Source organism: Drosophila melanogaster, chromosome 2R (assembly GCF_000001215.4).
Source record: "Drosophila melanogaster chromosome 2R".
NCBI classification, from domain to species: Eukaryota; Metazoa; Arthropoda; class Insecta; order Diptera; family Drosophilidae; genus Drosophila; species Drosophila melanogaster.
Window position 1 is genome coordinate 21,379,508 of NT_033778.4, and position 27,130 is coordinate 21,406,637.

General features: G+C 43.7%; 5 protein-coding genes across 15 annotated transcripts in view; 2 read left to right on the top strand and 3 right to left on the bottom strand.

Annotated features, from left to right (window-relative positions):
* Nucleotides 1-3,719: 3,719 nt before the first annotated feature.
* bisc (biscotti) lies at nucleotides 3,720-4,884 on the bottom strand. 2 transcript variants are annotated; one of them, NM_001369962.1, is made up of 2 exons: nucleotides 4,396-4,884; nucleotides 3,720-4,330 (listed from the first exon to the last, which is right to left on the bottom strand). In NM_001369962.1, the coding sequence occupies exons 1-2, from the start codon at nucleotides 4,653-4,655 to the stop codon at nucleotides 3,979-3,981; spliced, it is 612 nt and encodes a 203-aa protein (NP_001356967.1). In that variant the 5' UTR covers nucleotides 4,656-4,884; the 3' UTR covers nucleotides 3,720-3,978. Both variants share the same exon structure in this region, with proteins under 2 accessions (NP_001356967.1, NP_611583.1).
* Nucleotides 4,885-5,044: 160 nt separating this feature from the next.
* Nucleotides 5,045-6,714, bottom strand: eEFSec (eukaryotic translation elongation factor, selenocysteine-specific). The gene is made up of 2 exons (NM_137740.3): nucleotides 6,386-6,714; nucleotides 5,045-6,328 (listed from the first exon to the last, which is right to left on the bottom strand). The coding sequence occupies exons 1-2, from the start codon at nucleotides 6,642-6,644 to the stop codon at nucleotides 5,052-5,054; spliced, it is 1,536 nt and encodes a 511-aa protein (NP_611584.1). The 5' UTR covers nucleotides 6,645-6,714; the 3' UTR covers nucleotides 5,045-5,051.
* An 87-nt stretch (nucleotides 6,715-6,801) lies between these two features.
* Nucleotides 6,802-9,769, top strand: Acox57D-p (acyl-Coenzyme A oxidase at 57D proximal). 2 transcript variants are annotated; one of them, NM_079078.3, is made up of 7 exons: nucleotides 6,802-7,316; nucleotides 7,408-7,570; nucleotides 7,635-7,927; nucleotides 7,991-8,396; nucleotides 8,458-9,070; nucleotides 9,144-9,299; nucleotides 9,364-9,769. In NM_079078.3, the coding sequence occupies exons 1-7, from the start codon at nucleotides 7,175-7,177 to the stop codon at nucleotides 9,622-9,624; spliced, it is 2,034 nt and encodes a 677-aa protein (NP_523802.1). In that variant the 5' UTR covers nucleotides 6,802-7,174; the 3' UTR covers nucleotides 9,625-9,769. The 2 variants fall into 2 exon arrangements, with proteins under 2 accessions (NP_523802.1, NP_001286677.1); NM_001299748.1 differs by having other exon boundaries at nucleotides 7,119-7,316.
* Nucleotides 9,770-9,897: 128 nt separating this feature from the next.
* Acox57D-d (acyl-Coenzyme A oxidase at 57D distal) lies at nucleotides 9,898-12,932 on the top strand. Its single transcript, NM_079079.4, has 8 exons — nucleotides 9,898-10,133; nucleotides 10,552-10,714; nucleotides 10,776-11,068; nucleotides 11,131-11,536; nucleotides 11,591-12,097; nucleotides 12,154-12,259; nucleotides 12,333-12,488; nucleotides 12,548-12,932. Exons 1-8 carry the CDS (start codon nucleotides 9,992-9,994, stop codon nucleotides 12,806-12,808), a joined length of 2,034 nt encoding a protein of 677 aa, NP_523803.1. The 5' UTR covers nucleotides 9,898-9,991; the 3' UTR covers nucleotides 12,809-12,932.
* Nucleotides 12,895-27,130, bottom strand: part of Sdc (Syndecan) — an 88,775-nt gene continuing 74,539 nt past the window's right edge. For 2 of the 9 annotated variants that reach the window (NM_001369961.1, NM_057617.5), the window contains exons 4-7: nucleotides 19,668-19,806; nucleotides 18,558-19,076; nucleotides 15,371-15,538; nucleotides 14,110-15,228 (exon numbers count right to left, since the gene is read on the bottom strand). In NM_001369961.1, the coding sequence (NP_001356968.1) occupies nucleotides 15,029-15,228; nucleotides 15,371-15,538; nucleotides 18,558-19,076; nucleotides 19,668-19,806 (1,026 nt within the window). In that variant the 3' untranslated portion in view covers nucleotides 14,110-15,028. Of the gene's footprint in view, nucleotides 15,229-15,370; nucleotides 15,539-18,557; nucleotides 19,077-19,379; nucleotides 19,807-27,130 lie in introns of all 9 variants that reach the window. The other 7 variants (NM_001144257.4, NM_001169767.3, NM_001299749.1 and 4 more) reach the window with 7 other exon arrangements.

Consider the following 27,130-nt stretch of genomic DNA (forward strand, 5'->3'; position numbering starts at 1 on the left):
CGTCTGCGTTCGGGCTGGCCTTCGTGTCGGTGTCGCCGAGCCGAGCCGAGCCGAAGGCGAAGCAGCGCAGCAGCAGAGGATTGGGGCCTCGTTTTTGGGGGCTCGCACTTTGCTGCGATTTTTTAGCGATAAGGGGACTTTTCTGGTGTTGTTGTACAAACGCTAGTTGCCTTCTAAAGTTTTGAACTAATTGTTATGCTTATAGTGATTCCTTAAAAACAAAATACTAGTAAAATATGTTTATAATATTTCATTGTCTACGATAATTTTGAGATAATCTAGATTTTATAGAGATAGTATAGCCCTAAAAAGTTAACAGTCAATGTCTACTAAATTAAACATGTCGTAACATGTTTGAGATGTTAAGATATTCATATCCAACTGTACCCAAATTTCAGGGCTGCCGACTTCAAAGGCGCACTCTTCACGAATTGCAATTGAAATCGAATTTCAATCTACATTCACACATTCCTAAGCGAAATGAACACCTCGACGATGGCAAAGTGTTAACAGGGCGAACATGAGAAGCGACCCCCCCCCCCCCCTGCGCATTGGGTGGGAAATCAACACACCTTAGTAGTCGCATGGTAGGCAAATCAATTCAATGCGATTCGTTTCGATTCAATTCCGGGAACTTTTGCCAATTAGAATTTGTCAACTGGCATTCCGCGCTGTCTGCCTCGACTTCTTTGTTTTGATAGTTCACGGAGGTATTTTCCCGTCTGATAAAGGCATTATTCGGCCGTAGTATCAATTCGATTGCTTTCCACTCGAACCATGAATGAATTGAAGTTCAAAAGCCTGCTGATTAGATCAGTGTGTGTCAGGTGGAATTGAATGACTTTGCAGTCAGGTGAAATTATCACCAGAATGGCATGTACATATGATAGTGTAAACTTGAAAATAAGGTGCTATAAATGACAAGGAATTTCACAATCCATACCAATAGCAATGAATCATTGCAAGTAATAAAAATTTTTTAAGCTAACTAAACTAACCAAAGGCGTGGGCTAAGTTCTAGCTAAGTTACCTGGGAGCTCTTTAGTTTTAGTTGCACTATAAATCGTAAGCAGCAGTTCTTTCCCACAATGAATGAATGAATCCATTCATTATGATCCCCAAAGCCGACGTGACTGCAATCCGAATTGTGTCTTATGGTATTTGTCTCGAATGCGATAATAGCACTTAAAGCTCTTAAATGCATTTGGCAGATGATGAGACAGAGACGGTGGTACAAATGGTGGCGAGTTTTCGAGACCCTGGGATAATTCACACTTAACCCGCAGCCAAATCAAACTGCCAGCCATTTGACATTTATGCGATGGCCTTTTTTTGCATGTTTTTCTTTTTTGTTTTTTTGGAAAAGCTGCCGCGGCACGCTAGGAAAATGCCACGGAGTTGCAGCTGAGCTGGAGATGATTTATGCACTCATTGTATCTGTAGTTGTGGCTGGAAAATTGCAGTTATCACGAACGAAGCTCGGTTTGGATTATGCTTCGGTTTCAGCTTTGCTTATGCTCTTGGTTTCAGCTTTGGATTTGGAGATAGAGATGGAGTTTCCCAGGCCATGGATTTTGTCACTGGAGGTTGCCTAGTCATTATTTATGAGGCGAACGGTGCAATATGCAGCCAGGTGGGAACCGTGACGCAGTCTGTAAAATTAAATAATTGCGTTTCATTAAATGCCGTTTGCTATTTGCATAGGTTCCCCCCGCATTGCAAACAAAGTGCAAAGCAATTTGGCATAAACGTCATCGGGTCGAATTGCTTAGTGTTTGGGTGGATGGGGAGGTAGACGGTGGGCGGTGGGCAGTGGGCGGTGGTTGGAAATCTGAGAATCCCGCCCCACAATTTTCCACGCCACTTGAGCGTAATTAAGCGTTGAGCTTCTAAGCCCTAAGCAAATAGGCAAGCCGTCGAGCGTCTCCAGCCCCAAAACCACCCCCCACATTTGGTGCGATTATCCACAGCCTATATGCTATATATATACGATTGCGAAGCAGTTTGCGCAGCGAATCGATGCTATTTTGATACTGGTAAATATTTGCAATTGGCCAATAAGTGACTCGGTCGCTGTTGTGCTGGCTATTTCGGGATGAGCGTCAGGTGAGAATAATCCCAATTCCAATAGCCCAAGCTCGACCGAAGTTGTGAAATAGTTTGCACCCAGTCAAAGAGTCAACAATCTATGGGGGATCTGGTCGATCTGGGCATTTTCCATAAAGTTATCACGCGCACATCGAAAACCAACAGCCTGCTCACAAACAAGCTGCTCAAATTTCCCTAATGGCGCAGAGTTCATTTGCCCCATGGAAAGCGATACCTACATACATATGTACAAACATACATATCGGGTCCACAGAATTGGAAAAGTGGCTTCAAGGAGCAAATTGCAGGGAGATAACTGCGGACAAAGATCAAGTGCCTCCACTTCAAAAATATATTGTACACTCCCAATGAAAAGAATAATTACAATGCAAAAATAATATACAACACATTAAATAGAAGGCCAATTTTTGTAGTCCTTAAATTCTAATTAAAAATTATTTAGAAAATAATTGGGTAAATTATTATACTTCATAGATATGAATAGATTTTAAATCTTCATTCAAAGTGAATTAATTTTTTTCCTCTCTGTGATGGCCCTCCTTGTCCCATTCCAGAACGACACCCCCCACCACCCCGGAATGTTTACACAGGCGGCACGACATTAACACTGTAATTAGGTGTATCCAGTGTATCCACTGCGACATACGAGTATCAACAACACATTGTCAACTTCTTCTGGCTTCTGGCCGGGCTAATTGAAAAGCTCTTTTGCACATGTCCATTTATCTATATAACAATAATGTGGGCGGTGGGCGTGGCCGGGGTCAGTGCATTGCCAATTCGAAAGGGCTGGCCAAGGGGGCGTGGCCATTTCGTAGTATTACTTACCGTTGCCTGGGACAACGTGCAACAATACCCAATATGCGTACAGTTTCAGGGGAGTGGCTCTAAAACTGTTGGCAAGCAGTTTGAGAAGAATTGAAAAGGGACTAAGAATAGTTTTAAATGCCGATTTAACGATATATTGTACGTTTATAAAAAGCCTGAGGTGAATTACTGCAATGAACATATATTCAAATGAACTCGTGTAGAGCTGAAAAACAAACCTTAAAGCATTTGCTGGCCAATCATCCCATTTGCATGCTATTCGCAACACTCACCCATTTCAAGATAAAAACCAAACTTGATCTTAATTGAGAGCCTAATTAAAACGCATCGAATTACAAGCGACCACGGCCATGCAATTAAAATCGAACAACTTGCCGGCTGATGCGTCGCCGCTGATAAATTCGGAAATGCCAATCGGATGAAAGGGCCAGAAGAGCAAATGTTTTCCGAACAGAAAAGATCATCCGCCGCCACCGTCGCCTCTGCAATAGCCCAGTTTGTGCGTAATCGTTCTCCGTTGATGATGTGCTGCTCTGGTGTCTGGGCGTTTCGCCGGTGAGTCAACAACGTCAACAAGGCGGGATGTCGCCGGCACTGTGGCTTCTCCGTTTTGTTCTCTTGTTGACCAATCTCTGTCACGCCGAAAATGTTCGCGAGTTCAAAGTACAAGTGGGCCAATTATATTTGCCAAGAAGTGCGATTGTTCGTCCGCGAGCTGAAAGAGGGAATTCCACGGAAGATACATATACATACATATACACGGCATACACGACAGACTAATTAAAATCGTTAGTTATATTGGCAAACAATTTGTCTATGCGGCCTATACAAGTACATAGATGTAGAATTGTATGAGGGACCATGTACATTGGTAACTAAGTCTAAACAATGCAACTTAGGCTACGCAAAGGAAGGGTGGCAACAATCTATACACTTATCAACTAGGAGGGTACGTAATGCACTAATCCGGAGTCTCGATCCGAACCGAAGCGATCCATTGTTCGATCGGAACGGATCCGCAGTCGTTGCTTATCGTTAGTGTCATAAGCCGTACTTAAGGTATAACAAGGACTTAAAGTGATCTACTGTACACCAGGCGCTGTGCTGCCTTAACCATCACCAGTCGTCCCTGGGCAGCCGGTACGTGGTGTTGTCGCTGCGCACGATGTGGATGCCGGCTCCGTAGTAGGGTATCACATAGGCGGAGCCATCCGCCGGACCCACAACCTGCAGGGCTATCAGCACGATGTCAATCAGCTGGCCCAGGAACATGCCGCCGAGGGTGCAGAACTTGAGGAGTCCGATGCCCGGATAGCCCAAATAGAATCTATCCACGCCGAACATGCCCAGAAAGACAGAGAGTAGCAGTGTGGTGTCCAGGTGATAGCCATTCCTATAGAATAGGAATAGAATATAGGTCTTAAGATTATGTTTATGAGATACTGTAGCTGCACTCACGTCCACTTGCAGGGCACTTCTCGGGTGAACGTGGCATTGCCAGTCTCCGTGCAGTTGATCTCGTTGGCGGCGATGCACCAGACGCGGGCGCGACCCTCCCTGGTGCATCCGGCCAGCTGCTGTGTCTTGGGATCGATTTGACCCCTCGCCGGGTCGGGGCACATGAACTGGCCCATCATCTGGAGCTCGTTGCAGTCCACATTGATCTGGTGGGTTTCCTTGGCGAAGAAGAAGAGAAGGAGCAGCAGCACTGGGAACATGGGTGGTGTTCTTTTTGGCCACTTCGGTTGGACAGGCGGTGGTGGTGTTCTGTTGGCGGGAGCTCTTTCTCGCGGGTACTATCTGTTGTCGTTTTCGATTCCGGTTTCGATGTTTTGTTTATTGCAGTTCGCGGGGGCAGGCTCCAAAATTGTTGTTGTTTTTTAACATTGGCATTTTGGGATTGGGTCAGTGTGACCGCACTCGGAGCGGTCGCAAATACCACTGTGCAGAGATCTAAAAATATACCGAAAGTTTTATGGCTCTAAAGGTATAATGTTAGAAAATAACAGCAATTTAACAGCATTAGTACATTCTTAAATATAAATGGTCGATAAATTTACCACCTTGGCGGAATATTTAAATTAGAGATAAAAAAAACCTAGTTATTAACTTTGTCATTGAAACAAGCCTGCCTGTTTATTGAACACATATTTCTTACAGTTCAGCAAAACCTTAACATTCTTCACATTGCTTATTGTTTCAGGAGATAGGGCGTCCTGAAAAGTTATAGCCACTTTGGATGTCTGGCCAAAGGTGCGTTCAATGCGACCCTTCTCTCCCGTCGAGAGCTCCACATTCTTGCCGACGTACAAATCACGTTTGGCGTCCTTAAAAAGGTTTTGAACTATCACTTCGCTGCTATTGACCACTCGCTGAATGCTTCCCACTTTCTGTTTGCGCTTGAAAATCCGCAGTTTCGGCAGTTCTTCCTGAAAGTATTTGGAACTGTGCGTCTGCCAGGCAATGCGTCCCCAAAACGCCAATCTACAACTGGTACTATGGACATCCATGTCCAGCTTCGAAGCAATCAGCGTTGAATGTGGCGGAGATAGAACAGGACTTTCGAATTGCAACAGAGCGTAGATCACATCATTATGTTGAACCTCCGCAGGCTGGACGTCCTCCATATACTCGTATTCTTTGTCCAGTTGGAAAGTGGAAGTTGTGCCGTCCGTATCCCGAAACAAAGTTACATTGGCCATCACTGTGTTGTGTCCCACGGAGATGTGCATCTTCCTCATAGATTTTATGACTTCCTTGTAATAGCGGATGGGTTTAAACTGTAGACACACGGCATAGATGGGTTTCAGGTAACCCGGTTGGGTAATGATTCCACGCTCCAGCAGCTTTGCATTGAATTGTGTCACGCAAAGCCCAATTCTGTCGCCCATAGAGGCGCTGGTCACGTTTTTGCGAAACATCTGTATGGACTTCACTTTCCTTTGCTCCCCAAGAGCTGGCAGCTCAATCACATTGTTTACCTGAACCTTTCCCTGGAGCAGAGTGCCAGTGCAAACGGTTCCCTGGCCCTTTATTCCGAAGCAATGATCAACGTACATGAAGAGTGGATCGGCTAGGTTTCTCTGCGGCTGAAAGTAGGCTTCTCTAAGTACTTCTCGCAACTCCGCGATATGTGTTCCTTGCAAAGCAGACACAGCACATATGGGCACTTGACCACCGAATGTGGTGGCTTCCAAAGTTTTTGCGAGCCGCAAGCGTAGCTTCTCCAGCTTGGACGCCCTCTGATTTTCTGGATAAACATCTATTTTGTTGATCACTACAATCAGCTTTTTCTGCAGCAGCTCCCCGATAATGAGGCATTCTGCTGTTTGGGTTTGTTTGCCTTTTTGGGCGTCCACCACCAGGAGCATGAGATCAATGATCTGGGCACCTGCAATTGTTTAGTTTAGCTAAGGGATCTTAGAATGACATTAAATGTTATCAATACCTCCTATAATAGTGCGTATAAGACTTGCATGGCCGGGGCAGTCGACAAAGGTGAACTGGAGCTGTTCTCCTTGAGGTAAGTGCGCAGGAGCATCCACCAAAAGTCCACTAAAGCCCAAATCCAAAGTTATGCCTCGCTCCACTGATTGCGGATTCTTGTCGAAGGCGGCCGTGCTGGAAATCGAACTTAAAGCCTTGGCCAAGGTGGTCTTGCCACTGTCAACATGTCCCAGCAAGCCAATATTAAAGTTGATCGGCATTGTACGCCGAGGAAAAATGAGGTAAAAAATAGACTGCACTAAACCAAACAATAGAAATCCAATTGAGATGGAAGTCTTTCGATTTTCTAATAACCGATAACAGTGGTGTTAGTTAACAGAGAAGTGTAACATGCTGCTATTGACCGATATCTGTGTTTAGTGAGATGATCGCAAGTGATCTAAAACTTGCTATCAGTTTACTAATTTGAGTCTTAACATCTGTGGGGGCAAACCTATTTTTTTTTTGTTGGTATTCAAATCTTATCTTATTAATTGTGCTTACCACCCTGATGTCAGCGTAATAAGGTAGTAAAGTGGAGTATGCATCCGATTAAATTTTGACCTGGGATCCAGCGATTACCCAGATAACGGTTGCGCCATAACAAAGCATTCAATCAAAAACACTCGTATCGAAAGAGCAAAGACTACAAGTTTCACTTATATTTATGAAGAGCCATCGGCTGTTTTAAAGTCAGTAAGCGGTCGGTGCTCTTGGCGCGCAGTTCGCAGGTTTTCTAAATCTAGTTGTTATGGCCTCTTCCACTTCGGTTATCCCTACCACCGTAAATCCCGATCTGCAGAAGGAACGAGATGCAGCCAGCTTTAACAGCGAAGAATTCGCCGCTTGGTGGGCGGGGGGCGAGGAAGTGCTAAAGTTCAACCGCGGCGTTCGTAAGTCCATAAAACTAATCATCGCTCCGCTTATCAGTGGGAACAGATAATTTGGGGTCATGCTGACTGGGCTGTTTTTCTCTATGACCAGGTGAATATATGGAGAAGGATGTGGATTTGTCGGAGATGCTGCAGCTGCAAAACAAAACCCACGAAGAGATCATCGAGTTTTCCACGCGTGGAGCAATCGAAGGCGCCAAGAAGCTACGCCGCCTGCAGGAGGAGCGCAATCCTGGCGGAGATGTCTACTGGCCGTGGGTGTTTCCTGCTTACCGATGCCAAGTACACGAATAATGACTGATTACCTTACTCTTCTAGGAATTTGTATGACGCTCAAGTGATGTGGGGTCTCGTTCCCGGTGGCAATCCTTTTGGTGTGATGTACGTGATGCTGGTGAAAGCTCTGCAGGCTCAGTGCACTCCGGAGCAGTATGAAGAATTCGGCAAGCGGGTGGAACTCTTCGAGATTTGCGGCACCTATGCCCAAACGGAACTGGGTCATGGAACCTACCTGCGCGGGCTGGAAACGCGTGCTGATTTTGATCGAAAGACTGATCAATTTGTACTCAACACCCCCAATATTTCCTCCTACAAGTGGTGGCCCGGAGGCTGTAAGTTCTGGCATGGTGATCCAATCGGTTTTCAGATATTAAAGTTTAACTATAAATTTTCAGTGGGCCACAGCTCCAATCACTGCCTGGTTATGGCTCAGCTGTACATCGACGGCGACTGCAAGGGTCCGCACATGTTCTTTATTCAGGTGCGTGATGAAGACACCCACGAACCACTGCCCGGCGTCCACATCGGTGATATTGGCAAGAAAATGGGCTTCATTGGCGTAAACAATGGTTTCCTTGGATTAAAGAACGTACGGATTCCTCGTACGAGAATGCTGATGCGACATGCTCAGGTGAAGGCTGATGGATCCTATGTTAGTAGTCCCACCAATGTGCTTACCTACTTTGCCATGGTCCGCACGCGTTGTGTAATTGCCAAAAACAATGCCGTGATGTTGGCTTCTGCTGCCACCATTGCAACCAGATACTCGGCTGTGCGCCGTCAGAGCCCAATTAATCCCAAGTAAGTTGTTAACAACGTAGATACATTTATTCGAATTCAATTGTCCCTTGTTTATTTTCAGCGAACGAGAGCCTCAGATCATGGATCATGTTACACAACAAATGAAACTCTTCCCAGAGATTGCCACAAGCGTGGCATACCGAAAGGCCGGTGATTACTTGTGGAATCTGTACGATGTGACCATCGAGGATATAGAAAACGGAAAATACGAACGTCTGCCGGAGTTGCATTCTCTGTCCTGCGCTTTGAAAGTTACCTGCTCCATGGACTCCGCTTCTGGTGTAGAGAAATTGCGACTGGCCTGTGGTGGTCATGGATTCCTCACCTCATCCAACATGAGCAGTATATACGTTAGTGCCACCGCAGCTTGCACGTATGAGGGTGAGAACACCGTACTGCTTCTGCAGATCGGTCGCTTTTTAATGAAGACGTGGCGAGCCGCGTTGACTGGAGCTCCGTTGCCGCCCACCGTTCGCTATTTGGCCGAGGTGCAAAAGAATCCGGAGTTTGGCACCTGGACTGGAAGTTGGGAGAACATGGTTAAGGCCATGCAGTATGCAGCTGCCAATAGAACACAGTTGGCATTCAGGAGCCTTTCCAAACGTATGTCAAGGGGCGAAACTGAAGCGAACGCAGCTAATCACACGGGCATTGAGTTCACCCAGGCGGCAGAGGTTAGTGTGCTAAAGTGACTTGGACTGTGCCCTACCGATTTCTGAAAAACTCTAAATTTTTTCTTGCCCATAGCTCCACGGACGTGCTTTTGTTTTCAGTGCTTTCTATGAAGCAGTCACCGGTCCTCAATCTAAGACGCGCTCAGCTAACTTCAATCGAGTCCTGGAGAACCTGTTGGAGCTGTACCTAGTCAAGGAGACACTTAATCAAATGGGTCACCTGCTGAGAGTGGGTTTCAATTATTTAGCCTAGAATGTGTTGAATGTTAACTTAATATATTCTTATTCCACAGTTCATTAACTTGACCGATACGGATCTCTCCGGGCTGCAGGATCGCTTGGAAACAGTGCTCACCAAACTGCGACCAGATGCTGTGGCCATTGTGGATGGCTTTGACTTCAGCGATCTGCAGCTGAACTCCACTCTGGGCTCTTACGATGGCAATGCCTACGAGCGTATCTTCGATGCGGCCCTCAAGAATCCGATGAACCAAAAAGCAGTGCCTAAGTACTTCCATGAGATCCTGAGGCCGTTCATGAAGTCAAACATCTAGTGCCTTGGACAGCTGTTTATTAAACCACCTATCTAGAGTTAGGCTCAATGTAATGTATTGTAAATACCCCATATGTATTGGTGTTTTGTATTATTTTTGTAAATAATACTCTTTAATAATATAGACCCAACATATACCGCTCTTTAAATGAATTCTTTGCCAAGCCATGAACATCTGCTGCTTTGTCGATCAGCTTTCTCTCTTGAAAAGCTGTCTTGTGCACTTTGCCCCCCCAAAAGCTTTTCATTCTCGCCGATCCATCCACTTTCGCTCAGTAGTCGCGTGGAGCTCACAGCTGTTGATTGGATCTAGTGGTGGATCATAGTTTAGTTGTTAACAATTCCGTATTTTTATTTTGCACACAACAATGTCGCATATTAAAAACCTAATACCGAGCACAGTGAATCCAGATCTTCAAAAGGAACGTGCTGCAGCTGAATTCCATGTGGAGGAATTCTCCGCCTGGTGGCACGGTGGTCAAGACAAACTGAAGAAGAAGCGCGAAATCGGTAATTGTTAAAGATAAAAATCATTAGCGTCACGCCGGTGTTCGTGATATGGCACAGGTTTTGTTCAATTAAAGCTTCTTTGCCATCAAAAAAATCGGGGTCCAAACAGTTCATCAAATGGCCCGAAGTCCAATTATTGTTATACATTGTTGAGCAGCCGAATTAAAACCTTTATTGCTTTATCAATAATAAAAGATCGTGATAGCACTTGTGATATCTACGATTCCCTGCAATTGCAAATAAGCTAATTTTCTTATCAGCTTAAAGGGCTGCTCTACACCCCCAGGTGATAACGAAGGGCACAGTCACACTTTATAAATCGAACCATTATCTTTACGACTGATTCTATCTTTTATTGCTACCACTTATTCTGTTCATAATTGAAAGTTGTATAAGAAGTGTAATTTCTAATCGACAGAGAAAGCGATCTTCAGCGATCTTGAGGATGGCTATGGCCTCAACCATGAGTACATGTCCCACGAGGAGGTCTACAATTCCACGGTGAAGAAGGTGGCTGAGGCAGCTGTTAAGCTCAAGGCTCTGCAGAACAAGCTTAATCCTGGAGGAACTGACATCTGGCCGTAAGTTAAACACGCAAGTGTGTAAAAGGTTTCTTCAATCTTATTTCCGCTCGATTTGCAGTGGAGGACTATTCAATGCACAGAGCTTTGGACTTTTTCCGGCTAATCATCCGATTGCCACCCACATCACCATGTTCGTGGATGTGATCAAAGGTCAGGGCACTGCCGAACAGGTGGAGAAGTGGGGCAAGGCGGCGGAGAACTGCAACATTATCGGCACCTACGCCCAAACGGAGCTGGCCCATGGCACCAATGTCCGTGGCTTGGCCACTCGGGCTGACTTTGATCCCAAAACGGATGAGTTTGTGCTAAATACACCGAACTTGGAGGCCTACAAATGGTGGCCCGGCGGCTGTAAGTAGTTTAATTATAGTTGTAGTCCAAATATGCATTTAATCCATCCTTATCATCTCTAGTGGGACACACGGCCAATCATGCAATGGTAGTAGCCCAACTATATATCGCCGATGTTCATCATGGCGTGCAAATGTTTATTGTGCCGTTAAGAGATTCCGAAACTCACATGCCACTGCCGGGTGTTGATATCGGTGAGATTGGCAAGAAGCTCGGCATGGCATCCGTGAACCAGGGCTTCCTGGGACTGAACCACGTTCGAATTCCGCGCACCAACATGCTGATGAAGTTCGCCAAGGTGGAGCGGGATGGCACCTTCAAGGCCAGCCCGGCATCGAGGATTAACTACCTGACCATGGTGTACACGCGCTGCTTGATCGTTAGCCAGAACTCCACGTTGCTCCTGGCGGCGGCAACCATAGCCACGAGATACTCGGCAGTGCGGCGTCAGAGTCCCATTGAGCCCAAGTAAGTTGCGATGGTGTTTGCAGGAATAAAAACTTAATGTCTATGTACCGACAGTCAACCCGAGCCCCAGATCATAGATCATGTGACCCAGCGCCTGAAGCTCTTCCCTGAGATCGCTACGGGAATCGCCTACCATCTGGCCACCGAGTACATGTGGGAAATGTATGCCCAGACGGTGCAGGAAGCCAACAACGGCAAGTTCGAGCGACTGCCCGACATGCACATCCTGTCCTGCGCGCTCAAGGTCCTTTGCACCACTGACGGCTGTGCTGGCATTGAAAAACTTCGTCTGTCCACTGGAGGACATGGTTACCTCATCGCCGCCAACTTGAGCAACATCTATGGCAATGCTGTGGCTGCGTACACCTACGAAGGCGAGAACACGGTGCTGCTTCTGCAAATTGGACGAGCTTTAGTTAAGGCATGGGCTTCGTTCGTGGACAAGAAACCATTATCGGCATCCTACAGCTACTTTGCCAGCTCCATGCAGCTGAAGGAGTTCCCCAAATGGGACGACTCCTGGCAGTGCATCATCAAGGCTTTGCAATACACGGCTGCACAGTGAGTTTGACTTAAATGCATCTTTTTAACTTAGTGCTTACATGATTAATTTGCAGCAAGACCCGCATTGCTTTCGAGAATCTAGCGAATCGCATGGCCAGCGGTCAGTCTCAAGGTGTGGCGGCCAATAACACGGGAATCGAACTGACTCGTGCAGCTGAGGTAAGTAATATAAACAAAGTTAGAGATGACCACGTAGATGACTATATTTGACAATTATGCAAACATATTTCAGCTGCATGGCCGGCAGTTTGTGTGCCAAACATTCCTGGAGCAGATCACTGGTGCCAAGGCCCAGAAGCGATCCCCCGCACTGAACAAGATATTGGAGAACGTGCTGGAACTATTTCTGGTCCAAACGGTGCTTAATAACCTTAATGACATTTTAAGAGTGAGTTTTCCTCTCATTTCCATTTACTGCATTGTTAATTATGCCATTTTGCTTGCCAGTTCATTAAACTAAGCGATGCGGATCTGCGATCGCTGCAAAAACGCTTGGAGGATTCACTGGCGCAGTTCCGACCCAATGCGGTGGCCATATGCGATGGATTCGAGTTCCACGACCGTGTGCTAAACTCCGTGCTGGGCAGCTACGATGGCAATGTGTATCCCAGGCTCTTCGATTCGGCCAAACGCAGCACCATGAACCAGAAGCCCGTCCAAACATCATTTGAGACCTACCTGAAGCCCCTGATGAAGGCTAAGCTGTAAAGCAAACACGACCGACCCGAGTCATGTGTATAGAGAGTTATATTGAAGTAGAGAAACTACATGTTTTGTTTAAATTAGTTTTATACCAGTTTTATTTAGCAAATCAAAACCAATTTCTCAGTACATTCAGCGCATTTTTAAAAAAAACTAACAAACTAAACGCTTACAAAGTAGCAAAAAAAGTTGATGTAAAATTTGACAAAACGTACTATGGGTCGAGAGTTGAACAAACATAGTACTTGTACATATCAAAAACGATGCGGTTGCGTTTTTTACAGTGTAGAAAAAGTTGTGTTCAGAAAAATGTTTTAGTTCCTGTTGCAGTTGCTGTTGCTCATGTTTTCTTGTTTGCTTGTGTGTGTGTGTGTGTGTGTGTGTGTGAGAAGTGTGTGCATGTTTTTGTGTGTAAGTTGCAGTTTTGATTCCGGAAAAGGGGGAAAATAGTTTTCACTTCTCTGATGATGTTCGAAAGTTCCCTTTGTTATATGCTCTGCTGTCAAAGTAGTAGTAGGTTTAATTCATTATTTATGCATTATACACAGTTACACACACAATTGATTTATGTTGCTAATTATATACTTATATGTTATATATTAGTTTTCGTTTTTCGTAACTTCTTTTCGCAATGAAAATATGGCATGAGAGTTGGAGAGAGAATATTGGTTGACTAACAATTAAACAAGTATTGCAGCTAATTGATTGGTATGAGGGTGTGGGTGAGTATAACATTTGTTGCTGGACTGTTTTGTTTTAGTTTAATTTGAAATCGCCTTGTAAACTTAACAATTAATTTTCACTATTGCATGTGATTATGATTTGTTGCTGTGGTTCTTGTTGTTGTTCTTCTTCTCCTTTTTGTTGTTGTTGTCGTTCGTATTCGCTTTTGTATTTTGCTTGCAAAACTAAACAATTGTCAGTGACAGCGAACGTAAAAACTAAATAAATGCACAATAATTAATGCGTTAATCCGATTTTGATTCTTAGCCATGGAAGAAGCAGTTGAGTCAAGCGAAGGAAATCTCGAATAACTCTAAAACCCAAGTGGAAACCTAAATTAATGTACAATTGCTTTCTCGTTGACGAACTATTTTCAATTCAATTCATTTCCAATTCAATTTTAATTTCAGTTTTCAGTATCATTTCAATAAATATTCGTGGTTTTGTGTTTTCTAGAAAAAAGTAGAAATAGTCCTTTTCATTTCAATTCTGTTTGTTTTTAGTTGCCAGGAAGGTTCACAGTGTTCATAAATCTGATTTTTTCTTGATTTAGTATTCGTTTTTCGTTTTTTCTTTTTCTTTTTGTTTTTGTTTTGTTTGTTTTAGGAATTACACTAATAATTACATAGTTTCGCTTATGTATAACTTAAAAACATTTATGCATCGATTTCCGCTTGCTGTGCCGCTTTCATTGGATTTCGTTTGACAAATCGATTGTTGAAATGAAGAGTTAAGTGTGTGGAGGTTCGACGAGGGATCTATAGAGAGTTGAGAGATAATCGTGATGTATCCAATTCGCTTTCGTTATTCAGCTAACATATATAATCCATACATTTATATTCAATATGCACGAAAGTTGCCTTTTACATCTATGTAGTTGGATGCGCGTGTGTGTGTGTGTTTATTATTATAGTTATTATTCAATTTTCTCCTGCTCTTTCTGCTTTTGCTCTACTCGTAATTCATAATTAATTCGCTTAATTTTGCCCGCCCTTATATTGGTTTCACTATTTATATATAATATATTATTCATATATTTAATTTCGCATGATTTATTTGCAATTATATTTGATATTTTTGTTTGTTTTTGTCGCTTAAAACTTACTTAAATAGAAAAGTCGCGTACACACACCCACATACGCAGAGTGTGTATTTTGCATTAACTTACAGGTAAGTTTTCCTTTTTTTTTTTTTGTTTTTCCTCGTTATTATATTGCCGATTTGTGTTCTTTTCTTGTTTTGTTTTAATTTAATTTACCCCTCACGAAAAATTGTGTGTGTTTGAAAACGTTTGAAATTTTCATTTGTTTTTGTGTTAGTTTTGTAGCTGCTGCTGCGGATGATTAATCCTTGTTTCAGTGGTTTGCCGATGATGCTGCACCCCCACCACTCCGCACAGTGTATTCAGTTGAGCCAAACCAAACCCAGTCGCTCCGCCTTCGTCCAGTCATACGCACACCGTTCCGTCCTTACGCACACTTTGTTCCTGCACTTGTGGTCAACTTAATACCTGCGCGACGTGCCATTATCTCAGGCGTAGAACTCGCGGTTATTCGCATTTTTCGCATACGAATTGTTGGCCGGCGATCTCTTTGGCTCGTCCAGCGCATAGGATCCCTCGTCCTTTTTCCTCATGCGGTACACGATGAACATGACCACGAGTATGGCGCAGAGCAGGCCAACGACGGCACCGCCAATGACAGCTGGAAAAGAAAATGATGTTTTAGTAAGCTCTGGATATATGTCATACATGTCGTATGAGTGATATTTCTTGAAGCACCGCATAGTACCAGTCGTACGTGGCGTATGAATGATATTTGATGATAAATCATATCATTTACTCACCAGCCAGAATTCCGGGCTGCGAGAAGAAGCTCGACGTGCGATCGTCCTCGCTCATGATGACCACTTCGTTGCCGTTGGGCCTGTGATCGATGCCCTTTGTGTCGGAGGGCTGGCTATTCACGTTCGTATTGGGGTCCAATTCGTGCACGTTGCTGCCACCTGCACCCGCTGTTCCGGAGAAAGAGAAGGCATTATGGCGATGAGAAAGAGATGCAAAGTGACAAAAAAAAAAAAAGGTCCATTTATGCCCATGACGTGCAAGCAAAATCAAACAAAACAGAGAGTGAGACAGAGAGTTGCTGTTTTGTTTTGTTGTTTCGTGTGTTGGATATTCAATTAAATTGATTCGAGTGTAAATATTTGTTTTAGTGAGTGTATACGGTTGTGTAAACAAATGTGTACGTTGTGCGTGTGTTAATGAGCTGTTATGCAGTATTTACAAGGCTTAATGTTAGTCGAGCAGCGTTGACTACATAGGAGTACTTATATCAAATGCTAGTTCTTAAGTAGTTGTATTTCCCAGAAGTGTACACTAACTAACTACCAAACTAATCTCTTAAATAGTAAGGGACAAAAGATGCTAGTTAACTTTAAGAAATTCAATGTATTGCAGCATTCATTTAGTCTAATTTTTAGTAGTTTACAAAAACCATTGAAGACACCGAGTGGCATGGAAGTATTTGCCTAGAACCTACAGGATATTCTGGATGTTAAATTACAACATGGCACATCCTGCCAAAGTGAGCAAACTCTTGACAGCTAATTTTACGGTAATGAGCAGCGCTCTCCAGCAAAGTTTGTTACAATATGAAAAAAGTTTTCCAGCTGCGAGTGCCAAATTCGGTTCGGAAATCTCAACATTTCACTTTGGCTCTAGGACAAGTGCAATTATTTCGCTTCCTTGATATTGACAGGAGCGTACAGAAATGTAATGCCAATTGATTGTCAAAGACTGCGAGTTTACATTTAATTTAATTGGCATGGCAGCACACCCATTACCCAAACTCTTTCCCTAATCCCTGCATATGTGTGCGTAAGCTCCTTATTTTTGGAGAGCTATTGTTTGATACTCACCCCCTCCCCAAAAAGAGCTCAAGATAAACAAATTGCTTGTTTAGCCCTTGTACTCGCACTTCTTTGCATATCAAACAAACATACCGCTGCTCCCTCCAGGGGCGGCATATTAATTAGGAAATGCCCATGAGGGCTGCTCCTTGAATTGCCCCTAGAATTGATTTTATATGCGCATTGCAAACTCGAGCAAATCAAGGCAATACGTAGGAGTAGGAGGTGCAGGAAGAATCGAGAGTTCTTTGAATTGCTTCGCAACTATAAATATTTGCCATTTTCAAGAGCAAATGGATTTCTCAGCTTCAGTCTTTGAGATTGCTACGCTGTCTTGCCATCACATTGATTGTCTGTCTGCTTTTCTGCAAGACATTCTGTTTGCTTTGAACCAATAAAGGTGCCTGCATCATGTGTGCGTCTGCGTTTGATGGCAAAATGCACTTTGTTGCCAGCGATTTTGTGGGGGGGAGGAGGGGCACGGTGGCACGTTGGGTTTGATTTTCTGCTTCCATGTTTCGTGTGGTCAGCTGCGCGCAATTATGGCAAAATTATTGCCAGCACTGTTTGTCACCCGCGCCAACCAACCAAGCAAGCATATTGATTGTGTTTGTGTTCGGGGTCGAGGCGTGGCAATTCCAAAGCAAACATCAAAGCCACAAGCCCACAGAAGCCCATACTGCCGCTCGCCATTAGGCCATGTTTCAGTTTGTGCCGGCTTCTGTTGGGTCCATAAACAGTGATTGTGAGAGATGGACGTACACGGTAATAGAACCTAAATTCTAATAATTAATTTTATCAATACCGATGTTCTCTTGAAGCTTAGAAGCAGGTGAATTTCCTGCTTATTCCTTTAGAGTTCCTATTTTGAAAGACTAGTTTATTTTTCTCTAAGTGATCTCCACCCCACACAAATCCATATCAGGAGCAACAATGCCTCAAGTAAGCGGCTACAGTTACTCGCAAAAGGCAATGTAGAGTGGGCGGCAGATACTGGAGCCATGCCATTGCCAGGACTCGGTGATTTTTCATTTGAAGTGCCTGCGAAGCACGCCAAGTGTTTTTCCCCAGCAACGCAAAGCGAAAAATCACTGCGCGGCTTAGTGCGATTTTCCAGGCGATTTTCATTCACGAAAACTGCAGGAGGCGGAGCAGTCGATGGTACAGTGTTAATGGAACTTTATGCCTAGGGCAAGAATTGCACAATGTCTAACGACGCCCTCTAATCCCTGATGGAGTGCTTTCCCTGCTGCAGCTTAATCGATTGTTTGACTTTGGTTTTGCTACGGTTGCCCTTTGTTTGCTTACCATTTGTCACGATAAAAGCTTTCAAACTATCCCTAAAATATTCGCCTTAATCTAGCTTAAGGTTAAGTCTAAACACTAAAACGGATAAGGTTCAAGTGCGATTGTTGTGTTTGGCTCTGCGTGAGTTTTTCCAATTGGATGAGCGACACAAACAGAGTGAACGGAAATGATTCAATGAATTGGTTATGAATTGCAATGAATGTGTTCGAATCGTGTGCTGAATTGGTCAGTTCATGGGATGTGGCAGAGACTGAGATTGAGTGGAATTTGTTGAACACCCGCAGCGTTGACCGTAGACTTTCAGAGCGCGACAAATAAACCAAATCATATGTATTAACACACACCGAATGTGAAACTTAATTTGACTAACGAATACTGGAAATTTAAAGTACATAAAGTGCATAACCGTTGAATAGACAATAGACTACGCAAAAATAAATCAAACTACTTTAATAGAAATAAGGAGATGTATCTTATAATAAAAATGAGCCACTTTTAGCTATTGAGTTTCAAGATAAGAATGTTAATAGCAATCGGCAATTAAAAATAAAACAAAAACCCAAAACAAAGCAGTGTGTTCCAAGCAAGGCCAGGAATTGAGTACATAGCTGCAAAAAAAAAACAACACAAACTAAATATACTTTGCTTTAGAAAGCAGTGCAAGGACCAAATAAACAACAAAAGGATGTGCAATAATAAAAACAACACAAACTGTATCGTGTACAATAATAACACAAGACTACATAAATAAATATAAACGAAATAAAATGTTGAAAAGTAAGTAAGTTAAATGATGAAAATAAAAACCACTGACGTCCGCGCTCTGTAATATCTCCATCGTTGCCACCGATCCGCGGACCATCGATGTCGCTATCCCCATTGTCATCCTCATCGCCGCCATCCACATCGATTTCATCCGTAGTGGGTATGTGACCAGTTTCAACGGTATTATGATGGACAACTGGCGGCAGATGTCCCGGCTCGGGACCATCGATGTCGATTTCTTTGTCCAGCTCCTTGTTATAGTCATAGTCCTTATCGTCGCCATCGTCCTCATCGTCATCCTCAGCATCAGCATCGATGCCATCGCCGCTGGACTCCGTATCCAGATCCTTGTCGAATGGCGGGAACAGCGGTTGCTGCGGTTCTGCGGGAATCGTGGGAGCCAACGTGGTGGTGGTGGTGCTACTGCTATTGGCAAAGGACGATATCTGGGTTGCTGCCGCCGTTGTGGTGGATGCGGGGGTTGTCGCTGTGGGGGTTGTTGTCGGCATTGGTGTCGAAGTCGATGTTGTTGGGATTGTGGATGAGGTTTGTGTTGGTGTATGAGCTGCTGGATATAGAGATGCGATTGTTGGTGTTCTTGTTGTGTATGATTCGGGGTGGGGCTTTTCGTTATTGCTACTACCATTGCTACTACCAACTAAACGCGAACGATCCTTAGCCAATACTCTAACCTCTATGGCTGTTGCCCTAACTGGTACTGTATCTGTTTCTGTTTCTGTTTCTGTTGTGGAAAGTGGTAGTGGTGTGTTGGTTGAAGTTAAAGTTGAAGGAGAAGGAGTAGAAATAGTGGTGGCAGGTGTGGAGGTTACACCAACGAGTGTTGCATTTACATGACTAGCTTGATCTTTACCGATTGAGTTAATGCCAGTGCTATGGCCACCGATATCACTACCACTGCCACTGATGATGCCGTTCTGGCTGTTGATGTTGATATTGTGGTTATTATTATTGTTCGCTGTGGTGCTACTACCAATGATTGTGCCACTATTCGTTTGATGGTTATTATTGGGATTGAGATTGATATTCTGGCTGTTGTCGATCTGATTGTGATTATTATTGTTGTTGAATCTACTCGAGATGAGGTCGCTGTTGCTGTTCTTGCTGTTCTTGCCGTAGTTCTCGTTCGAGTTATGCTTACTGTTTATGCCGGAGTTGCTGCTCTGCGAGATGCGCGTGTTGTGCGAACTGTGCGAATGCTGATCGGGTTCGGCGTCCTCGTCATCGGGTCCAAAGCCGGAGCCAGAATAGTCCGGATCTTTCTCTAGATCTTCGTGTATCTGCAATGGGAATAAGCGCGAGAATCAGATTGCTTGCTGTCCTAAAACATCAGTTTACTTCAGATATTAATCATTCTGAAGACGAATCGTTGTTGTGTCCAAGAAGGAAAACCACCCATCGTACCATTAGACATTTCTCCATAACAAAGACCGCTTTTGGGCGCAACAAATGGCAGCTATTCCCATTGAAAATTATGTACGACCCCCTGTGTCCTTGAGTTGCTTTAGATTCGCGTTTGAGATGCTAAAATGAATCCAGACCCTTGGGTCATGCCCTCCGTCCTTGGGGGAATACATTTCATGTGGCCTATTGTCTGTCGGAGCTTCGACTGTGACGCTGTTTTTGCGGTTTTCTCGCACCAAAACAAGTACAAAAACCCCACACAACTGTGACAGGAGGCGAAAGGAGGAGGAGGATACAGAGTACCACAACAACTGTGACCGAAACCAATTGGCCCAGAGACGGCCGTCGGCCAACTGAATGGCAGAGACAATTCCCGGCCGCAGACGCCAGCTCTTGTTTATTGACTTTAATTTCGTTTGTCGCTTATTTGGGCCATAAAAACAGTGGCCAAAATGGCAGACAGTGGCAGCAAACTTAATTGAATTTCTTCACGCGTTATGAAATGCCCTATAAAGAAATTGGCAGTTGGCCAGCGACACTTGTTGACCCCCGGATACCATAATTTCAAACCCACATCCACATGCATTATATAGACAAGGCCGACAACGAGCGTGAGTAATGGGAATGAGCTCAAATTGAGTGATTGTGGCCGGGGGTTTAGCAATTAATTTTCCGATGACAGAGAATTGCATTTTCTTCTTATTTTGCCACAAATTTAATTTCCCAGCAGAGCTTGAAGCATTTGTTTCCATTGAGTCGGCGGGGATTTACAAATAAATTCTGTCCCAATTCCAAGCCATTCATAAACGAAAAATTGAAAGCATACAACCCGGGGGCCGACTTTTCAACAAATATGGAAATTTAAATGGAAGCATGTTGGACTTTGAGGATACCTATTAGATCAATATTTCAAAATAATTTCAGAGCTAAAAAGATTGGAGAAACAGTTGCTTGAAAATAATTTTTTATAAGTTTAATTTCCTGTTTGTTCGCTTTGATAAAGAAATATTTTTACCTTAAATTCATTGCCAAATAATGTTTACCTATGCAATGCAAATCGGAGAGTGAAATAAAATCCGGGCATCCCATATTATCCCCAAATATCCTCAAGCATATTTCCATAAAAAAAACAACACACACACACAAACATTTTCGCTGCAAAGTACATTTTCATTTTCATTTTCGCTACCGTTTTTGTTGTTTGCTTTCGCTTCGGTTTATATCCTCTCGTTTCGTTTGAAATTTAATTAAAATATTTGTGCATTGCGTATACGCAGCGTTGCGCATTGAAACCCACACCGCAGCATATATCATCCTGTGCAGGACAGTTGGCAAGCAAACGCTTGACCATAAGCACTCATAAATATCCTTCCAGCGGGTGCTGGCTGGATGCTCTAGTGGGCGATGGTTGGGTGGATACAGTATGGATGCAGTATGTGGGATAGGAGCAGTCCAAGTGGCCATAAAGCATGCGGAATAAAAATGGAGAAAAAGCGCCTGTGCCGCCGCTTGCAACACTTTCGTTCTGGCCGAGTTTATTTAAAGCGTTCTTCTCAGCGCTTCCCTCCCCATCCACTCTTTCATTCTGCAGGCCCGCGCTGTTTTGCCGCTTGATTTATGCAGCAATTAGCAGTCAGCCAAATGGGGCACGACTATAAGTAGAAAGTGGCGAGTGGCAGCCTCCACATGACTAAACAGAACGTGCTCGTGCCACAAACACCATGTTGTTGCCCACTCGTTGGTCTTAAATGAAGTCCTGCAAAAGTTGCAGTTTGCACGAGAAACAAACTTCAACGCCAAATTTAAACGATTATGGACAAAAACTTTTTGCCCCAAAATGTATGGGATCGATTGGACCTGGGGCCACAACTGTGGCCAACCAAACGACCAAGTGCAATGTGAATTTATGCAATAAATTGCTTTGTTAATAAAACACGAGGCGAACGCCAAGGAGCCACCGCTGCTGAGTTGGGCTGTTGGCCAGATGGTCTGATGGGGCAAAAGCCAGAAAGCAGATGCAGCTGCAACGTTCGTCCTCTGAGGTGCAATGTGGGTCATGCATGAATTTAAATGATGTCATTTCATCGGGACCACCTGCTGCCAGGCACCGAAAATGCGGAATGGGATATGCTTTTCCACTCTGCACGGCGCATTAAATTTGCATTTCCAGCCAGCCAGCTGATGCCTTTTGCCGTTGCAGCTTCTTTGGCCGGCCAACATGGCGTATGCTTGACACCATTTTGATATATGACAGCGAAAATGAAATATTCCAGCTAGCTGGGCGAGCGTTTCTATAAAACGGAAATTGTTTCAATAAAGCATTTAAAAACTTCTTCGGATGGCAAAAACTTGGCAAGCGAAATGAGAAAATAAGACAACGCACCGAGCAACCTTTGCAGTTTCCGTAATGAGCGAAAATTGTGTCAGTCAACTAGGAGGAAGAACCATAAAGGAATTTGCGGAAAAGCGGAAAAGTGGAAAAGTGGAGTTCAGAATGGCTGCCAGGCACGTTTCATGCATAAGCAACAAAAAGGCAAGTGCAATGTTTTGACATTTTCACAAACACAACAAACCAGTTGTCATGGCCCTGAACAACTTTCCACTCACATTCTTGGCCATTCAACATAATTAATGCTTGTGAATGCTGTTCAGGACTCAGGAACAATCCACCCACATGCCATTCGTTTATCCTCAACAAATCCGGGCCAAATCCTGTGCGATTTTATTTCGTAAATAAATTTCAAAACTAAATACAAGAAGCTTTCAATTTGGGCCGAGCCACAGCAGTTGCTGTTTGCTGGCCAAGTTTCTTTTCTAAGCAAAAAGTTCTGTTAACGAGTAAATTGTCGATTTGACAATGTTCGCAAAGTGCGTGACTTGGAGTTGACCGAGTTGCTGCAAAACATTTGGATGGAAAAATCCTTGGCCAGGGCAAGTTTTGGTTTTTAGCGTCGGTGGGGATTTTCCACTTGGCACCACACTCACTCTCCACCCCTCTCCCCACCTCAACACTCACCAACAATTTTACGTAACCGCATTGACCCTGTGTTCTCTCATAAAATGTTCGCATTGTGAATGCTACATTTCGAGTAGCCAAGTGGCCTGCTAAACATTTGCATGGGTATTTCTGCAGGAAATGGCCAAAGTTTGTCTGGGCCAAAAGGGAAAGCGGATGACCGGCGGTGGGGAAAAAGAGCAGGAAAAGAAAGCACAATACCAGGAAAATTGATAGCCCTAGTAAATCCCAGAGTTCTCGGCTTTGTTTTTCCGAGCATTGGCATTGCTCAATAATTGCCAGGAGTGGAATCTCTGGGGAAGTCCTAATTTATTTACATGCACTTGCAACTTTGGCCTACGGGATAAAAGTGAAAAAGGCGTGTGCAGGGGAAGAAAAGCCGACTCAGCTCAACTCGGGGAAACTCAATTTTCCAGCTGGAAGATAACTTACGGCTTTATTTAGACAACGAAATTGAAAATTCGTTTCGTTACTCTTTTGTTTTCCTTTCGAGCTATCTCGTGGTCCCTTTCTGGACCGGATAGAACTTTTCCAGTTACATAGATAGACAAGTTTTTGAGCTGGTTAGTATTTTATTTTCTATTCTATACCCCTTTCCAGCTTATTATTTTGCAATTGCCCATTTACATGTAGATGTGGGGGAAAAGTACTTCATTTAGAGGATGGCAAAGGGTACGCAAACTACACAAATACTCGTTAGAACCCACACTTATATTTTTGGGTCTGCCATCAAAGGATTAACAAGGACATCCACTTTAAACAAACATCATTAAGAATGCTTTAAATGGTCAAAGATAGTAATGATACCCTTTAATCATGAAACATTAAAGTTTGCTTTTTTGCATATTTATTTATTCGCATTTCTTTGCTATTTTCCCTCGGGGAGCTGTTCATTGCAAATGATTGCTTTTTAAATGCAACAAATGAGCAACACTGGATTTTGTTCATTTCTTTCCCTTCTCCTCAGCAGCAAATTGAAAAAGTTTTTTGGCAAAACACCGTGATGTTGTTGCCTTTGAATGCCTCTCGAGAGTTTTCACAACTTTTACTCGCAAACAAACGCGCATATGTACGTACGCTCATACAAATATATTATTGTACAAAGAAAATTGTGTCGTGGCCTTGCCGAGGCTAACAATTGTTGTTTATTGTTATTCGGCTTTTCCCTTTGCTATCTGCTCAACTCTTCAGCGAAGGAGAAAAGGCTTTTGTTGCACTTGCATTGTGCAAGGCCACGCCCGCCCAATGCCGCTGGCATAATTTGACACTTAATTGGCAGCTGCATTGCGGCGTGAAAATCGCGGGAAATGCGGGAAAATTCTGCGAGAACTGCACATTTATCAAGCTCAAGTCTGTCAGCGTTGAAATCGCGACTTTTGCTTAATTTTCGACTCCTTTTTTTTTGGCGCTCTTTATCGCGTTACCTTTCCAGGATGCGGACACAGATCCGGCGGACACAAGCCAATTTGTATTTCCCTCTGGTGTTTTTTTTTTTATCAGCCGTCGGAGATTTATTTACGAGCATTTTTTTTTTTTGCCAGCACGGCTTTAATGATTTTTCCATGTTCAAGTGACACAAATTCTCGACTCCCCGCGGTTGGGAGTAACCAAAAATTTGCCAACGCGACAAAACGCAGTGAGGCGGCATTTGCCTTGGACACCGCAACCACCACCACCACCATCATCATCATCATCATCCTCATCTTCATCGTTATTAAGATGGCAAGGCAAAAGTTCCAGCTCATCAAGAGAAGGAAAAATCAATAGCCGCACCCAGCCGGGTGCCTTTTTTGTATTTTTCCCTACGCGCTCTTTTCCTCTCCCATCTTCACATTTTTTATAACATTATTTTTTTCTGCGCAGTTCTCGCACAAATAAATTAAAAGCCGCATCATCAGCATTAGCCGACGGAAAAGTAAATCTGTGTTAGCTGCGGAACAACCCGGCCATGTGCCTCCATAAATAATAATTTTTATATTTAAAGCGGCGGCTAACATCCTTTCAGTTTTTTTTGCATTTCTTTTTTTTTATTATTTTTTGTTAAACCTACTTTTACGGCTGGCAATTAATAAATGAGCTTTTGGCTCGCAACGTCAAGCCCACAATTCATTTGGGAGGCGGTTGGAAAAGGGCTTGCAACATTTGGTCCAGGTTCCGGATTACTTGTTACTTATGCTAATTGCAAAGAGGCTGCTCCGCCAGCAGCTTATGACATAATTAATCCTTTTTCGAGTCCTTTTTGGCCTAATCGAAATTGATCAGCATGGCAATGCGGGAAATATGGGTGAAATTAGCTAGATATACTGACATTATGGGGCCCCTAAAGTAATTTGCATATGAAGTCGCTGTTCTGGTGAAACATTTTGCGGGCTAATAAGGCAACATTTTCATTACAGCCACTTGGCGGGACCCAGAAGAGCTAAGCCTTAACCAAGCCATAAACTGCTGCTAAAAGGTGCATTTGCACTGCGAAAAAAAAATGTTTCTCTAAAGTTGGTAAAACCAAATTATATATTTAAATTGGCTCGATTTTTCAAAAGAGCCACCAAGACGCCGGGCGCATAAATATTTAACTTTCAATTAGGTCCAAGCCAAAAGCAAGGTAGTTGTGTATTCCACTCACTCTCTCTCTGGATTTTTACGAGTTTTCAACTGTATAAAATTAATAACATTTGCCAAGCGACTAATATAATCAGTCGAAAAGTTATCAGACGTAGGATATTCAAACTGAATAGTCTTGGCATATTTTCTCACTGCAGGACATGGCAGGATCTTGCGTAAAGTTTCTGCATTTTAATTGCACGAGCAGAGAGGGGCTTCGCCAGAGGAGCTGCTGCAACCATATCAGGCTTAATGTGCTGATGCTAGAAAAGGACTTGGAGACGTCGAAGGAAGCAAACGAAGTGAAGCTCAAGCACACGCACACATGCATTTACTGGTATGTATGTATGTGTGGCTGGATGGCAGGGAACTTTGGAAACTTGACTGACTGCATCTGCTCCAACTTATTCAGCCGCGCCCACATCACCGTTGCACATCATTAAAATTTTAATGCAACTCATGGGTTTTTAGCCCCTTTAGACGCGCGACAATGCTTGTGGGCGTGGCCCGAACTGTTCTTGCTCAGTCAATTGCGAAAGCTTAGAAAATGGCAAGAAAAGCGACGTCGCAAAATGTGGAACGGAAACCGAAAAGAGGTTTTGTGAAAACGCTTGCTAAAAGTTAGTGGATGGGTTGCAAGCTGCGATCGCCTGTGCGATGAGCTGCACATAATTGTTGCCTAAGCTGATTGCTAGGGAATTTATTTAGCGAACGCTGGAATAACTTTTGCAGATGCAAGCAGAAAGCTAAGTAAAATAAATACATATTTAAATCTCGAATTTATATCTATATATATTTAATCAGTATTAAATGCTCTTTCCTAAATGCCGAATATCACCTTGACCTGCAGCTGAAAAAGGAGTCGAACAAGTGCTGCTGATTAGTGCCTCAAATGTACAATCGATATGCGTGTATATGCAACACCTGAACTACGTGCCACAGAATGCAGGAATGCACAGAATTTGCTGGCAACTTTGTTCTTCGCTTGGCGGGGGTGCAATTAACATGAAAATTGAATGCTTTGACAAGCGTTTCAATTGACATAATGTTTTCCATTTAATCAAGCTCATATTGTGACACTGATTGATTAAGAGACCGCAACGCCATGCAGCGACCTCTTAACCTTGCCACATGCTATGTAAACATGGCAATCGAAATAAATATTCATGGGTATGGAGTTGAATGCACCCCCCTGCAACCACATTCGAATCGGAGGCAACAAAGAGGATGCAGCTGCTCGGAAATGCAATCATCGCCAACAGCACGTAGCAGCAAATGTAATTAACTTGCCAGCTGCTGTGCCACGCCCCAAAAAAAAAAAAAAATGTAAGTAAGGAAGCAGCTGGCAAGGAATTCCAATGCTGAATTATTCATGGCAGTGCCAGTTGCTTGACCCAGGCCAAGAAGAGCAAAGCGAAAAGAACATGAAGAACTCCTGTCAGGTTCAACAAACTCGCCCCACGTTGCGCCTAAAAGCATGCAACACTCAAGAGTGCGGTTACAAGTCAAATTGCCGGCAGGAAGAGAGCCGCATCCTCATCCGTTTCCCCACCGCCAAAGAGGCCTGACAAACGACAAATGGC

Bases quoted from the DNA above. Each gene is read 5' to 3' on its own strand.
- Acox57D-d (NM_079079.4), top strand. From the start codon at position 9,992: ATGTCGCATATTAAAAACCTAATACCGAGCACAGTGAATCCAGATCTT. The intron at 11,069-11,130 runs GTAAGTAGTTTA...TATCATCTCTAG, and splicing joins CAAATGGTGGCCCGGCGGCT to TGGGACACACGGCCAATCAT. The intron at 12,098-12,153 runs GTGAGTTTGACT...ATTAATTTGCAG, and splicing joins TTGCAATACACGGCTGCACA to CAAGACCCGCATTGCTTTCG.
- bisc (NM_137739.3), bottom strand. From the start codon at position 4,655: ATGTTCCCAGTGCTGCTGCTCCTTCTCTTCTTCTTCGCCAAGGAAACC. The intron at 4,331-4,395 runs GTGAGTGCAGCT...CCTATTCTATAG, and splicing joins GAAGTGCCCTGCAAGTGGAC to GAATGGCTATCACCTGGACA.
- Acox57D-p (NM_079078.3), top strand. From the start codon at position 7,175: ATGGCCTCTTCCACTTCGGTTATCCCTACCACCGTAAATCCCGATCTG. The intron at 7,317-7,407 runs GTAAGTCCATAA...CTCTATGACCAG, and splicing joins AAAGTTCAACCGCGGCGTTC to GTGAATATATGGAGAAGGAT. The intron at 7,928-7,990 runs GTAAGTTCTGGC...ATAAATTTTCAG, and splicing joins CAAGTGGTGGCCCGGAGGCT to TGGGCCACAGCTCCAATCAC.
- eEFSec (NM_137740.3), bottom strand. From the start codon at position 6,644: ATGCCGATCAACTTTAATATTGGCTTGCTGGGACATGTTGACAGTGGC. The intron at 6,329-6,385 runs GTATTGATAACA...AAACAATTGCAG, and splicing joins TATACGCACTATTATAGGAG to GTGCCCAGATCATTGATCTC.